At 39.2% G+C, this 14,273-nt stretch overlaps 2 protein-coding genes and 1 pseudogene across 2 annotated transcripts; all 3 read left to right on the forward strand.

The window, feature by feature from the left end:
• The first annotated feature begins 124 nt into the window (after positions 1-124).
• LOC147949855 (uncharacterized) lies at positions 125-2,605 on the forward strand. Its single transcript, XM_087510916.1, has 3 exons — positions 125-608; positions 1,578-1,792; positions 1,868-2,605. The coding sequence occupies exons 1-3, from the start codon at positions 125-127 to the stop codon at positions 2,603-2,605; spliced, it is 1,437 nt and encodes a 478-aa protein (XP_087367042.1).
• A 22-nt stretch (positions 2,606-2,627) lies between these two features.
• Positions 2,628-5,409, forward strand: LOC147949856 (uncharacterized). The gene is made up of 4 exons (XM_087510923.1): positions 2,628-2,634; positions 3,066-4,427; positions 4,603-4,752; positions 4,979-5,409. Exons 1-4 carry the CDS (start codon positions 2,628-2,630, stop codon positions 5,407-5,409), a joined length of 1,950 nt encoding a protein of 649 aa, XP_087367049.1.
• A 6,751-nt stretch (positions 5,410-12,160) lies between these two features.
• On the forward strand, positions 12,161-13,269 carry LOC104790158 (B3 domain-containing protein At5g24050 pseudogene; annotated as a pseudogene).
• Positions 13,270-14,273: the final 1,004 nt, after the last annotated feature.

A 14,273-nucleotide genomic window follows, 5' to 3' on the forward strand; every position in this document is an offset into this window, starting at 1 on the left:
TAATAGTATCAAATATCTGAGAGGAGAGGATGACATCAGAATCCACAATATTGACCAGATCAAAGGCATGTTGGTCTCCTACTATCAGAATTTACTGGGTACAGAAGACCCTTAGGTTAGTCCGATGTCAGTACAAGATATCAAGGAGTTGATGCCTTTCCGCTGTTTGCCGACTCTAGCTTCTCAACTTCTCCTCCTCCCCTCCCCAGAAGAGATCAAGAGAACTGTAGCTACAATGCCCAAAAGCAAAGTCTCAGGGCCTGACGGGTTCCCAGTAGAATTCTTGTGGGAAGCTTGGGACGTAGTAGGCCAAGACATTGTCGAAGCGGTACAGGATTTTTTCTCCTCTGGACACCTCCCTCGGAGTTTCAATGCTACAACCATAGCTTTGATTCCCAAGATCCCAGGAATTAATGTTCTAACACAGTTTAGACCAATTTCCTGTTGTAGTACCGTTTATAAAATCATCTCAAGACTGTTGAAGCAGAAACTGAAGTTGTTTATTGCAGAGGCGGTGCAGAGTAATCAAGTAGGATTCATACAGGGTCGACAACTCTGTGAGAATGTCCTTCTAGCCTCTGAACTAGTCACGAACTTCCATTCAGAGGGTCCAACTTCACGAGGTTGTCTCCAAGTTGATCTAGATAAGGCGTATGACAACCTGAATTGGTAGTTTCTTCTCAATGTCCTTCATGCTCTAGACCTTCCTCATCAGTTCATAGGCTGGATCTCACAGTGCTTCATGACTCCAAGTTTTAGCCTTGCGTTCAATGGAGAGCTAATTGGGTTTTTTGAAAGTAAGAAAGGATTAAGGCAGGGTGATCCCATTTCCTCCCTTCTCTTTGTCCTGGCCATGGATGTCCTATCAAAGAAGCTTGATATAGGAGTCCTTACTCACCGATTTGGGATCCATCCCATGTGCTCGGTTCCTTTTGTGACCCATCTCAGCTTTGCTGATGATATTTTAATATTCTTCGACGGTAATGAATCCTCATTACAAGGAATCTTAAGCATCCTAGAGGAGTTCAAGGGAGAATCTGGGTTAGGGATCAACAGGAGTAAGTCAGCTATTTTTTTAGATGGAAGTGACTCTCAGTCGAATCGCCTAATGGTCAGTAATACAGGACTCTCTCGAGGTTCCTTCCCAGTTAGATATTTGGGGGTCCCTCTCACAACAAGGAAGATGACTAAACAAGACTACCAACCTCTCCTCGACAGGATTCGTAGCCGTTTCAACTCTTGGACGGTAAAGAACCTCTCTTTCGCTGGCAGACTGCAACTAATACAGTCAGTTATATACTCAACGGTTACGTTTTGGGCTTCCATCTTTCTTCTCCCAAATCAGTGTATGGACTCTATAGAAAGTATGTGTAGTGCCTTTCTATGGAGTGGAGCTCCAAATTCAGCGAGAGGTGCTAAAGTCAGTTGGGAGTCAGTTTGTTTACCAAAAAAAAGTGGAGGATTGGGTCTTAGGAGTCTAAGGCATTAGAAAAAGGTGATGGGGATTAAACTAATCTGGCTCATTTTTGTATCAGGAGGTTCTTTATGGGTTTCTTGGGTCAAACAGAATCTGATAGGATCACAATGTTTCTGGGATCTCAATTACACGACTTCAGAAAGTTGGATATGGAAGTGCCTCTGCAAGCTTAGACCTCTAGCGAGACCGTTTATAGTCTGTGAGATTGGATCTGGCAAAACCTGCAGTTTCTGGAATGATAACTGGACAGGGTTGGGTCCATTGGTCGACATTACTGGTGATCTTGGTCCCAGTCGAACGGGTCTCCCAAAGGATGTTGTCGTTAGAGAGGCTTTGCGTAATGGTCACTGGTGGATCTCGGCTAGCCGCAGCCGCAACCCCATTGTTCAGTTGGTAAAAGCATGCCTTCCTTTGCCTTCAATTGTTAATGCTCAGTTTAATGCCCATGATGATTGTTTCCTATGGAAAGTGGGTGACAGTCAGCCCTCAAATGTGTTCTCCACAGCAAAAACGTGGAACTATCTATATCCTACAGGTCAACGAGTGGAATGGTTTAAGTCGGTTTGGTTCAAAGGTCGGATCCCAAAGCATGCTTTCATTTCCTGGTTGAATTCTCGACACAGATTGCTCACAAGAGATAGGCTCATAAGCTGGGGTCTTCAGGTTCCCTCGACGTGTCTCCTCTGCAACTTGCAAGATGAGACACGACAACATCTCTTTTTCAACTGTCCTTATGGAGCGGAATTTTGGAGATATTTCACCGCAAGGGCTAGAGTCTCACCACCTCAATCCTTTGAAAGTGTTCTTGTTTGGCTAAAGAGTCCATCAAGGGACAAGAGCATAGCTTTGATCTTGCGTCTTTCTTTCCAAGCTTTAGTTTATTGTATCTGGAAAGAGCGTAACTCTAGACTCCACACTGCAATTGCTCGTCCTGCTTCCATTATTCTGCTAGAGATAAACCAACTCCTCCGGACTCAACTATACCCTCTTACCATGGCTCATCGGATCATCCCTCCAGCTCCTACCCTTTTGATAACTTGGTTTGGTGTATTTTTTAGCCAAGTTTCTATGTATATAATTAGGTTTCCCAGTTGTTTTAGGTCCTTCTCGTTCGGAGGTACCATGTAATCGTTTCGCTTATGGAGTATAAATGAAAGGTATGTTAAAAAAATAAATAAATAAATAAAAATTTAAGCAAGTGTGCTAGATATACTTGCCTAATAGTTAGATATATATCTATATATATATATATGAACACCATACAAGTGTGCTAGAGCCCAGGGTCCTTAATACTTGCCAGAAGATTCAGATCCTCTCCATGGTCTAAAAAGACGTAAGCTAGTACGACATGTTATCAAAAAACATTGACTTCTCTCCCAAAAAACGTTGACTTCTCTCCCAAAAAACGTGATCCTCTTGTTTCTCCCTACACCTTCGCCGATCTCGGCGTCAGTCACCACCGCCACTTATGGGCAAACCTAAGCCAAAGAAAAAACCCCTTCGCGGCTTCCCCACGCATCGTCCGTCTCTTCTTCACCTGTAGACTTGCCTGCATCTACCAAGATGCCAGCCAAGACCTAAATCTCAGATCCCGGTAACGCTGCCCCAACCGTGGTACCAGCAGCAGAATCGGCAAACCCTAGATCTGAAATCCCTTTACCCACAGCTACCCCGGTTGCGGCCGTTGTACTTGAGGAAACCACTCATGTGTCCCCCTCAACAGCTAAAACCACAGTGATAGGCTCGACAAAGTCTCCCCCAGAAGGCGAGGACCATCCCTGGAAGAATCTAGTAAAAAGCACCTCGATTCATCTCGAAAATAAAGGTACCCCTTTTGTCTTAGATTTAGGAGAGTCTTGTGTTACAATTCCCAACTCCGTAATCGAGAAGAACAAGAAATTGTGGGACAGTTTCATTCTCGGGCAAGTCTACGAAGAACCACCTCTTCGAGGAGCTCTTCACGCCATTGTTAATGGAATCTGGACCAGGCAGTTTTGGGACAATTCTGTGTCAGAATTGGAAGGTAACTCTTTCCTTTTCAAGGTTCCATGTCCGAACACTCGTAGAAGAATCCTCAGTCAGTGTCTCTGGCAAGTAGATGGCCAAACTATGTTTGTGGCGAAATGGTCTCCTGATGTCACTCCTAAAAGACCTGAGCTGTCACAAGTTCCTCTCTGGTTGGACTTCCATGGAGTGCCATTAGAATTCTTCAACAGAGAAGGTCTTGAACACATCGCAGGACAGGTGGGTCACCCAGTTTGTCTGCACCCACATACAGTAAAGCTTATAAACCTGGAAGTGGCTAAGGTGTACACAGTTATTGATCCACGCAAACCTCTCCCGGAAGCCGTCAACGCGAGATTTGAATCAGGCCAGATAAAGAGAATCAGAGTATCTAGCCCTTGGCTCCCATCCCTTTGCAGTCACTGCAAAAAAGTAGGACATACAATATCCCGATGTTCATTAGCCCCTCCCACCTGTTCGAGCAGTGGTTCAGTCAAACATGTCACTGTGGAATGCCCTCGCTCGAAGAAAGATAAGTCTAGAGGTAAGGCCCCTATCCAAAGCCAACTTCCATTGGTAGAGGCTTCTACCCCTGTTAACCAATCGAAACATGTTGCAAGTCAGCCGGTAAGGACCACCAAACAGAGTGTACAACCTGTGATTGAAGTTGGAGAAACAAGCAAATCTAACACTAAGGCTCCATCTCCGGTAAAAAACAATAAAGGCCAAAACCGGGTCTCTATACAAGGTTTGAATCATGAGGAGGGGAAGCTTTGTGTAGACCTAACTGCAAACCTTTTCTCCCATCTACCTTACCAAGAGGTTAAGGGTGTAACCAATGAGGAAGTCTCTAACCCAGACAATATATCTGGTGATGATGACAACCCAGATGATGAAGATGATAGATTCCTCAAGGTTATCTCTAAGAGACTCCTCAAGAAGAAAGGTACAAGAGCAAGGGCTGGAGGCCCTCTAATCCTCTAACTCATATCCTTTTTATGGATATTTTTTGTCGTAATGTAAGAGGGTTTAATGACCCATTAAAGCATAGAAGCTTCCGGAAATGGCTAAAGGTGCATAAACCTCTAAGGCTCACAATTTTGTTTCTCGAGTGGCCCCAGGATGGTGTTATGCGAATAATTACGAATACTCAGAGTTGGGTAAGATATGGATTTTTGTGGCACCCGTCGGATTCGGTTACCATCCTTTCAAAGTCTCTCCAGATGGTATCCTGTTTGATCAAGCTTCCCTTCATCACAAAGGAGATAGTGGTCTCTATTGTCTATGCCTCTTCAACTTGTAGTGATGAAAGAAAGGTGTTATGGACAGAGCTACAAGAGTTTGCGGTCTCACAACAATGTCTCAATAAACCATGGATGGTTATTGGTGACTTTAACCAAATCTTGTTCCCTCATGAGCACTCCAAACCTACTTCAGTTACTTCAACTTGAGGCATGCGTGAGTTTAGTGACTATTTGCTTAACTTTGGTCTGTCAGATCTCCCCTACCATGGAAACACCCTGACATGGTCCAACAAGTACGAAGTGGACCCGATAGCAAAGAAACTCGATAGAATTTTGATAAATGATATCTGGTTTCAAGAGTTCTCGCAATCACTAGGTGTTTTCGGCAAACCAGGGTTCTCAGATCATAGTCCGTGTTGTGTCTTCTTGGATACTCTGAAGCCAAAGCCACAAACGCCTTTCAAGTTCATGACTCTAGTGAACAATAATCCAGAGTTTGTTATCCTGCTAAACTCTTGGTGGAACGCCATTGTCTTTGATTGTTCCAAAATGCTAAATGTCTCTAAAAACTCAAGGAGCTCAAGTCCATCATCAAGGAATTTAGCAAGCAGAACTACTCCAACCTTGAAAAGAGAACTGCAGAAGCTTTCGAGGAACTGCTTTCTAGTCAACAGTCCCTCTTAAGCTCAAACACGCCGCAAGCTGTTCACCTAGAGAAGGAAGCACATAGAAAATGGTCACTCTTGGCAAAAGCTGAGGAGTCATATTTGCGACAGAAATCTAGAATTTACTGGCTGGAGGATGGAGACAGAAACTCTAGGTTTTTTTATCATGTTGTGGCCTCGCGTTTGACTCAGATCAAAAAGCTAGGTCCAGAGAATTTCTCAGGAAATTACAAAATATTAAATCAATAATTAAATAGGATTCAAGCAATTAAAAATCAGATCTAGAACTCTAAACACTTTTGTAAAATAAATCAGTTCTCACTGCAAATATTATCTAAATTTAAAACCAGAAAATCCAAATCTCTTTGTAAAATTATAGGTTGAAAATCAGCTTTAAAAACAAGTTTAGATTGTTCACAGAATTACTAAATCAAATCTCTTTGCAAGAAGTAATTTTGCTCATCAAAAGGTTTTTGTCAGGAAAATCAATTATATTCTCATATCAATCAATAATACTAAGATCTAAATCCAGATGGTTAATCAAAGATCTAGCATTAAGAACAACTTATGATGAAAATCTAGAAAGAGAAAGAATCCTAAATAAACAGATCTAATAACTCATAAAATCCCTGTGAAAAACCCTGAACCTAACAAGCAAACTACTCAGACATATTCAATGAAAAACAAAACATAATTCTGAATAAGAAGCAATTGAAATTGAAAGAGTAAAGAGGGAGTTCAAGAATTTTTCTCTCAAAGCAGTTCAGATATCTCTCCCAAAAGCTCTTAAAATCTCACATGGTTGCAGAAAAATAAAACTTGCTAGAATAAAACTTCTGGGTTTTCTAAAACCCTGAAACACTATATATATGTCCTAAAACACGTCAGGGACTTGTGTTGCAATTTAGGAAAACTTTGGGTAAAATTGTAAAACTTCCAATTTTTTGATTCTTCATCGGCTGAAGAGGGTGTCGACCGATGCTCCTAAGTGGTGTCGATCGATGCCCTTGTTTTGATCCGAGTCCAAATTGATTCTTCGAGATTTATGCTCAAAAATGATCCAAATTGCTCCACTTTGCTCCTTTTGTGCCAAAGTCCTAGAAAACCTGTAAAGACTCAAAAACATCCTAAAAACAACTCAAAAGACTCTAAAAGACTCCTTATATCATGGTTGAAAACCACAAAAACCATGATATATCATCCAACTCCCAATCTGCTTTCGTACCGGGTCGTCTCCTAGTCGAGAATGTGTTATTGGCAACGGAACTAGTTCAAGGATTCAACCAAGTGAACATCTCCGAGAGAGGAATGTTAAAGGTTGACCTCAAGAAAGCATTTGATTCAGTACAATGGGAATTTATTCTAAATGTGCTAAAAGAAATGAGGTTCCCTACGCACTTTGTGGCTTTGATCAGAGAATGTATAACTACCACCAGATTCTCAGTCTCGGTAAATGGTGAATCTTGTGGTTATTTCCCGGGAGCCAAAGGTTTACGGCAAGGAGACTCTGTGTCTCCCTATCTGTTCACATTGGCAATGGATGTTTTCACGAATATGCTCAACCAATCGTACAATAACAACCATATAGGCCACCACCTGTCAGCAATGAACCCCCATGTTACTCACTTGGCTTTTGCTGATGATATAATGGTGTTCTTCGATGGTAAAAGGGAGTCTCTGGTAGCTATCAACTATGTCCTGCAGAACTTCGCTCAAATATCAGTCCTTGAAATGAACACAGCCAAGACGGACCTGTTCCTAGCTCGGGTGAACCAGGTTGAAACTGACAGCATTGCATCTCTCGGATTCAATCTTGGTTCACTACCAATCCGTTACTTAGGGCTCCCTCTGATGCACAGAAAGCTTCGTATTGCTGACTATCGACCATTGATTGACCGTGTCACTGCAAAATTCTCCTCTTGGTCGGCTCGTGCGCTGTCTTATATGCTGGTAGGAAGGAACTGATCTCCACGGTGATATATGGCACAGTCACATTCTGGGTTTCTGCATTCATCCTTCCAAAAGGTTGTCTAAAAACCATCGAGAGTCTTTGCTCAAGATATCTGTGGAATGGGGACATAAGTAAGAAAGCAAATGCAAAAGTCTATTGGACAACTTTATGTTTGCCCAAAGAAGAAGAAGGTCTAGGATTTCGCAACTTCTCCCAATGGAACCGCACTCTTATGCTAAAGCTGATATGGAGACTATTCACAGTAAAAGACTCCTTATGGGCAGAATGGATCAGAAATAACAAAATTAAAGATGCGGTTTTCTGGTCCCTTGATGAAAGGAAGCCTAACTCTTGGACGTAGAAGTCTCTTCTCCACCTTCGTCCTCTCGCAATCCGTTTTATCCGCTGTAAACTGGGTACAGGTATGAAAGCTAGCTTTTGGTATGACTGGTGAACCCTCTTGGACCGTTGATACGCCTCTTCGGACAATCGGGTCCAACTCAAACAGGTCTACCCCTAAATGGTACTGTCTCTCAAGCCTGTAATGAGTCAGGATGGTGCTTACGCCCTGCGAGATCCTCACAAGCGGAACTCTTACATATCCATCTGACCACAATACCACAACCCACCTCCAACACTGAAGAAGACTCATTTGTGTGGAGTGTAGAGGATACAGAGCACAATCAGTTCAGTACTAAGAAAACTTGGGAAGCAATCAAACACAAGCAACACCCGCCCTCCTAGACATCCCATGTATGGTACAGAGGTGCGATACCAAGGCATGCATTCATGATGTGGCTTACTCATCTTGATAGAATTCCAACTAAAACCCGCCTAGTAAGCTGGGGAATGCAAATTGACTCGACTTCATGTTGTATTTGTGGAACTCTTCCTGAAACGAGAGATCACCTTTTTCTGCGTTGTGCTTTCAGTGAAGATATTTGGCTAGAAGTGACTCGGAGACTAGGTTACAGACCTTTTGTTTTTCACACTTAGGATGCGCTTTCGTCTTGGCAAGGCATCACAGACTCGATCTCAACCCAAACGCTGAGGAGACTAGTGTCACAAGCTGTTATATATACAATTTGGATTGAGAGGAATAACAGATACCATAACAGATCTCTTCTTGTTTTTATTTTTTTTTTGTGCAAGAAGAATCTTATGTATCTAAGCTATTGTATTCGTACAATCATTTTCATTAATGAAAATTCACAGTTTTACAAAAAAAAAAAAAAAAAAAAAAGATGTAAGCTTCACTATTCTTGTAAGCTTCCATTCCCGTGATTTCAACTCTAGTGATAGTGTTCCTTTCAGGATTGTACAAGACAATGAAGAAATAATCCTAATTACAGACGGGCGAGAACACAATTTCACCCCTGTTAGTCATTCCAGCAATGAGTATCTTAGTCCATGTCAATGCATACAACCAAAGAGAAGGCAAAATGTAGGTATGCCTCGACCATTGATGCTTCTCGGCGTTTTCTAGAACCCACATTTTGATACCAGTACTTTACTAGAATAGTTGCGCTGAAGCATAGCTAATTTACCCTTGCAGTTGTCCAGAACTGATTCAACAAGTACCCGATCAGTTGATTCAAGATTTCCTTCCATGTCTTGAGCTCTCTTTATATAAAAGAACTTCTCATATTTAACATCAAAGAAAACTATGTCATGGAATCTTAAAAAGCACTCAGAGAGAACAGCTAAATAATACAACACACCATTGATGCATATCCCATCATATACATGACCATAATCACTAGGACCAACACCAGCACCATAATGTGGTATATCACATTTGATCATTCTCCATGACAAACTTTTCCCAATTCCTAATGTTAGAATATGATGGGAAGAGGGGTAGGCCATGCACAATACTTTGAGTTATTTGTCAATTGGATCATACCCTAAACAGCTTTTCACTACACGAAAACTCTTTTTCACTTTTGGTAAGGTTAAGAACTGTCATGTGCTAGGGTTACATATCAATTGCACAGGACCATATGTCGCATCATAACTCCATTGAGTATTACCGTATACCAAGCCCCGAACAGGACGACAATTGTCCGAGGGACAATTCATTGGGAAGCTTGAATGAAAATTGGTGGTTATAGTATTAGGACACGACAGGTTTTGAGGCTGTGGCGATGAGAAGAAGAACGTTTTGTGGTATAATTTACAAGTGATCGAAAGCTTCAGGTGAGACGAAGAAGATATGGTGAAGAAGGATTCAGTGAAACCTGGAATGCGGAATGTCATCATGGTGGAGGCTCAAGTCTCTTTTCTTAAACCTTAAAGTCTCGTTTCTTTTATTTTCCCTTTTGGTAAATCTCGAGGACGAACCAAATTAGTCACTATAAACTTTTTCTTTTTTGGCTCAACATCAACTATTCATTATCCAAAAACATTACATCCAAATCAAAAGAAACATAAATTCCCCTCCATAGAATTGGACCAAATGCAATGAGTCAATCTAGTATCACCCTGAATCACTAGGCGGATCCAACGCTACTTGACCGAGAACCATTGCATTTTTTTTACTGCAACGAGATAAATAACACACCACGACTCGGTATGAAATCATCTCTTAAACCACCTAAGTAAACCCTATGACACGAAAACAACTACTAACACAGAGAAGACCAAATCCTACATTGAAGAACAAAGCAAATCCAAACTATTAGAACCTCATGATCTGCAAGTAGAACTTGTCCCAATAGCATGAACATCCAGAGGCGCAGTATCAGAAAACTTGGTTTCTTCGGCTTTCATTGTTCCGGTCCTAAGCCAAAAACGGACCATACATCCAACTGACCCGACCAAGAGATGTGGTCAATCCGGAAATGCACCGTGAGGTGAAGCTATGCTAATCTGTGATCCAATCTCTTATGTTTAGGTATTAGCATTCTGGTTATTGTGTGGTTAGTTCGGAGAAGCCTCTGTTTATGCTGGTTTTGTTTCGAGTTACTTTAAACTTTAAAGAATCAGGATTGGGCATGTCGGTTTATTTTTGTGTTTAGTTTATTTTTGTTTTAGGAAAATTATAACCCAACTCAACTATGCTACTCACAATTTGATTAGGATTGTGTTCGGTTTGATTTAGTTCAACTTGGTTTAGTTCGATTCAATAAAACTCAGTTTTTTAGTTACATATTCAACTTCAAAAGTAAAGTAAATCTAAACAAAAAAAAACTCTAAAATTTTCAATTCATCAAATTTATAAAAGAATCGATGGATTTAAACTTGGAAAAGGAATAGAGAAGTATGGGAAAAGAGTTGTGAAAAGTGTAAACATTATGTAAACATTTTAAGGTTAGATAAATATAATAAAATTAATTTATCACATATTACCTACTATATTAAAATAATATTAGTTTGTCACATATTACACACACATTTAATTAATTATGATCATGTTATGATGACTATAACATACATATATGGTGATTTTTTGTTTCTTGAATGGAATTTTATAATCATAAGAACATATACAATCTAATGTTGATTCAAACAAATGCTAGTTTCATGTAGTTTAAAATATTAAAAGTTTTTTTCCAAGCAATTTTCAATTTTATTAGTTTATTTGGTGTGAGTTTATAGAGATTTCTTAAATAAAAGTAAGCAAACTTTATTTGAAGATACATACAAAAAATGCATACAAAAATGCTTGTCAAGCGAGGGTATGAAAGTTAACACTTAACAGTGCTTTAGAAAGTGAATGTCAGAGTCTAATACAAGCAATGCAGTTTTGTTGGTAAAGAACTAATAAACATTCTCTCAGGCATCAAAATCAACTTAGGAATGCATAATTGGTTCAGATAAATACAACACTGGAGAGCTAAATTTGAGGATGTGCGATTTAAATGGATAGGACGCACACACAACAAGGCTGCAGATTATTTAGCTACAAACCCACTACCATTGCATCAGTCTTTTGTAACTCATTTTTATGTTCCAAATGGTTTAACATGTTTCTTCCATGATGGTTATTGTAATAATTCTACTTAATAGTTAATAACATCAAATGCTACAAAAACAAAAAAAAACTTTATTTTTTCTCCTCCCTATACTTAAAAACTCTCCACAAGTATATATTATATATATAGATATTTTACATATTTTATTTTTATAAATTAATTATTCTCATTTTTTTATTTCTTTTAAGATCTATTTCAATAATAATTATTTTTAGTTTCATTATCATCATTAATGATGGTGTTAAAGAGTTTATGAAATTTATTGTTCACAATCACTATTAGAGTCACATGCCACAATTGGTGACATTGAAAAAGGGGCTTTGAAAAGGAAAAAAACGTTTTTTTTTACCAATCAACAAATTACAAAAGTAATAACAATTATTATTATTATTTTTAAACAAATTGTGGATTTTTAGATGGTAAATTGCACTGGACCGTTTTTTCAAACAACATCAATTTATTATTTAGAGGTTTTGTCGAAATCCTCAGTGATCAGTGGATAAAAATTGTTTTTACATTTTTCTTTTAATTTAAATAACTTTGCTATATATATATAGGTTAGATCTCTTTTCCAGTGGATAGTATTTTCCATTACTGTTACTTATGATCCGAATATGGTCAAAGAATGATAAGTAAAAAAAAAATCTAGACATTTTATTTACGTTTAAAAATAATGACAAGAAGTTTCCTAATTATCAGTTTATAATTAGTCACTAATCACAGTAATTAACCAAACTAAACTCAAACGAAAGACACAAAAACCCTAACTTTAATGTAAGCAGTATTATATAAGGCAAGAGAGGCTCTCTCATTATCATTTATTCTCAGTTTCTAACCTCTCTCCAACTTCATTGTGCCTCACGTTTCTGCTTTCAGAAGGACTTTTTTTTTTCCTTTTGTTAAAAATCTCAGAAGAACTTGAGTCTCCGGTACGATCAGAATGAGAAGTATGTATCACGACGATGTTCATCCCACGACTTCAGGGAAGAAGATGTGGTCGAATTTTTGTACGCTGGTGGATGCGGCAGTTATGTTATCTGAAGAAGAAACCCTTAAGAGAATCTTTTGTCTCTTTCCGAGAAAAACAAGGTCGTCTGTGATGAATAGAAGACACCAACAACAAATTTTAAATAGAGCTTCTACGTCTTCAACACTCATTGATCTTAACGAGTTCCCTATTGAATATGAGACCGAAGACCCACAAAACCAACTCCCATGGCTGTCTTCATCATGTGTCACCGCCGCTGATGATTCGGAGACGAAAACCCTAGGAAACCCTAGTTCTGAACTCTTACTCTTGGATTACAAAACGGCTGAGTCCGAGAAGACGGAGATGATCAAAGACTCTCTAAACCCTGATTCCCCATGTTCTGATCTGTCTTTGTGCTTAGTACCGGGGAGCACAAGTCGCAAGAGACGTGCCTTGAAAGAGAGAAAGCGTACTGGTGGAAACAAGAAAGCAAAGGTTGCTCCTTTATCACCGACGGCGAGAGACATGCCTGAGTGGCTTGTCAAGGTTATGAGAGATATGAACGGAGCCAGAGACGCTAAACTGATCTTTGAGAAGACTCTGTTCGTGACTGATGTAAACCCAACACAGAACCGTCTCTCAATGCCTTACAACAACTTACACCGAGACGACTTCTTGACGCCTGTGGAGTCGAGAATCATAGACGAAGACATCAACCACAATAAGAAGATTGGAGTGGGAGCGATTCTCGTGGATCAGTGGTCTCAAAAGTGGGGTGTGATGCTGAAGAGATGGGAGATGAAGAAAGATTCAGGTAAAGGAAGCTGGAATTACAATTTGATTTGTGGGTGGAACGACATCGTTGAGGCTAACGGATTGAAAGAGGGCGACAAAATCAGTCTTTGGTCGTTCAGGTGCTGTGGACTCCTCTGTTTTGCCATGGAACAGAGTAGCTCTTCCCTTGCTCTCTGTCTCTGCTAAGTGTCTTTTGTCTGTTGAGGCTATATAACTCGCACAGAGATCTGATTTCATGCTATCATGGAGGTTTAGTAATTTCTTGGAAATAGGGTTTTAGGACTGTTGTGATCTATTGGTAACTTCTTCCTTCTATTGTGTCAGATTATGAACTTAAAATTTTTGACATGAATCTGGTTATTTGTTTGGTCTTACTTTAGTTACTGCGTTATTACCTTTTCTTGTATTATATCCCAAAGTCTATGTGTGGTGAAATTGATCCAATCGTGCAAGTGTTTTGGTTCATTATATTCACCGGAAATGATCAAATCAGTAACAAAATTTGTTGACAGGTCAGGTTTTTGCTTGAGGCATTTGAATAAGGTATTCTCAACCTTGATCTCAAACAAAACTGCAGTTGCAGATGATGGTAAATTAAACCATGTTTCTAATACAACACAGTCCTGCTCTGAGACAAATGAAGAGCCTAAAAACAACGTTGGAATGCATAGTTCCTTCTAGGTTGTGGAATGTATCAATGGCAAGAGTAGTTTGGCCATAAGTTTGTACATAAAACTTGACAGGTATCAAAGTTTAAATGTACTGACAAATATCTCCTACGAGAGTTAGAGTTATTCAACAATTAATAACCAAGTCTAGTTTCAAATCGGCAATACATGTTTGTGTTGTCTTGTTAACTAAACAGGCTAGTTCAAAACAATGATTAATGATAACCAACGTTGGAATGCATAGTTCCTTCTTTCTATTTTTTTTTTTACATTTGGCATTCTTAATACCCAGTGTCATCTTCTTTTCTCTTAACTAGTATGCATGTTTTTAGTTATCCAATTCACATTAATTTAAGACATTTTATTTACCATTATTCACATAAATTAATTAATAAAATTTTCATCTCTTTATTTCTCAGTAGTATTTTTCTTTTTTCTTTTAATTTGTATTGTCTATCTTAAATTTTATAAATTAAAGTAGGTTTCGATGTTGTAAACTTGAACACTAAGTTGATATTTAGT

This window comes from Camelina sativa, chromosome 1 (genome assembly GCF_030686135.1).
Source record: "Camelina sativa cultivar CO46 ecotype springtype chromosome 1, ASM3068613v1".
NCBI classification, from domain to species: Eukaryota; Viridiplantae; Streptophyta; class Magnoliopsida; order Brassicales; family Brassicaceae; genus Camelina; species Camelina sativa.

Excerpts from the sequence above, each read along its gene's own strand:
- LOC147949855 (XM_087510916.1), top strand. The coding sequence starts at position 125 with ATGTCAGTACAAGATATCAAGGAGTTGATGCCTTTCCGCTGTTTGCCG. Across the intron at positions 609-1,577 it reads CACGAACTTCCATTCAGAGG|GATCACAATGTTTCTGGGAT; the intron begins GTCCAACTTCAC and ends AGAATCTGATAG. Across the intron at positions 1,793-1,867 it reads GAACGGGTCTCCCAAAGGAT|TTGGTAAAAGCATGCCTTCC; the intron begins GTTGTCGTTAGA and ends CCCATTGTTCAG.
- LOC147949856 (XM_087510923.1), top strand. Across the intron at positions 4,428-4,602 it reads GAGACTCCTCAAGAAGAAAG|GATGGTGTTATGCGAATAAT; the intron begins GTACAAGAGCAA and ends GAGTGGCCCCAG. Across the intron at positions 4,753-4,978 it reads TCATCACAAAGGAGATAGTG|ATCTCCCCTACCATGGAAAC; the intron begins GTCTCTATTGTC and ends TTGGTCTGTCAG.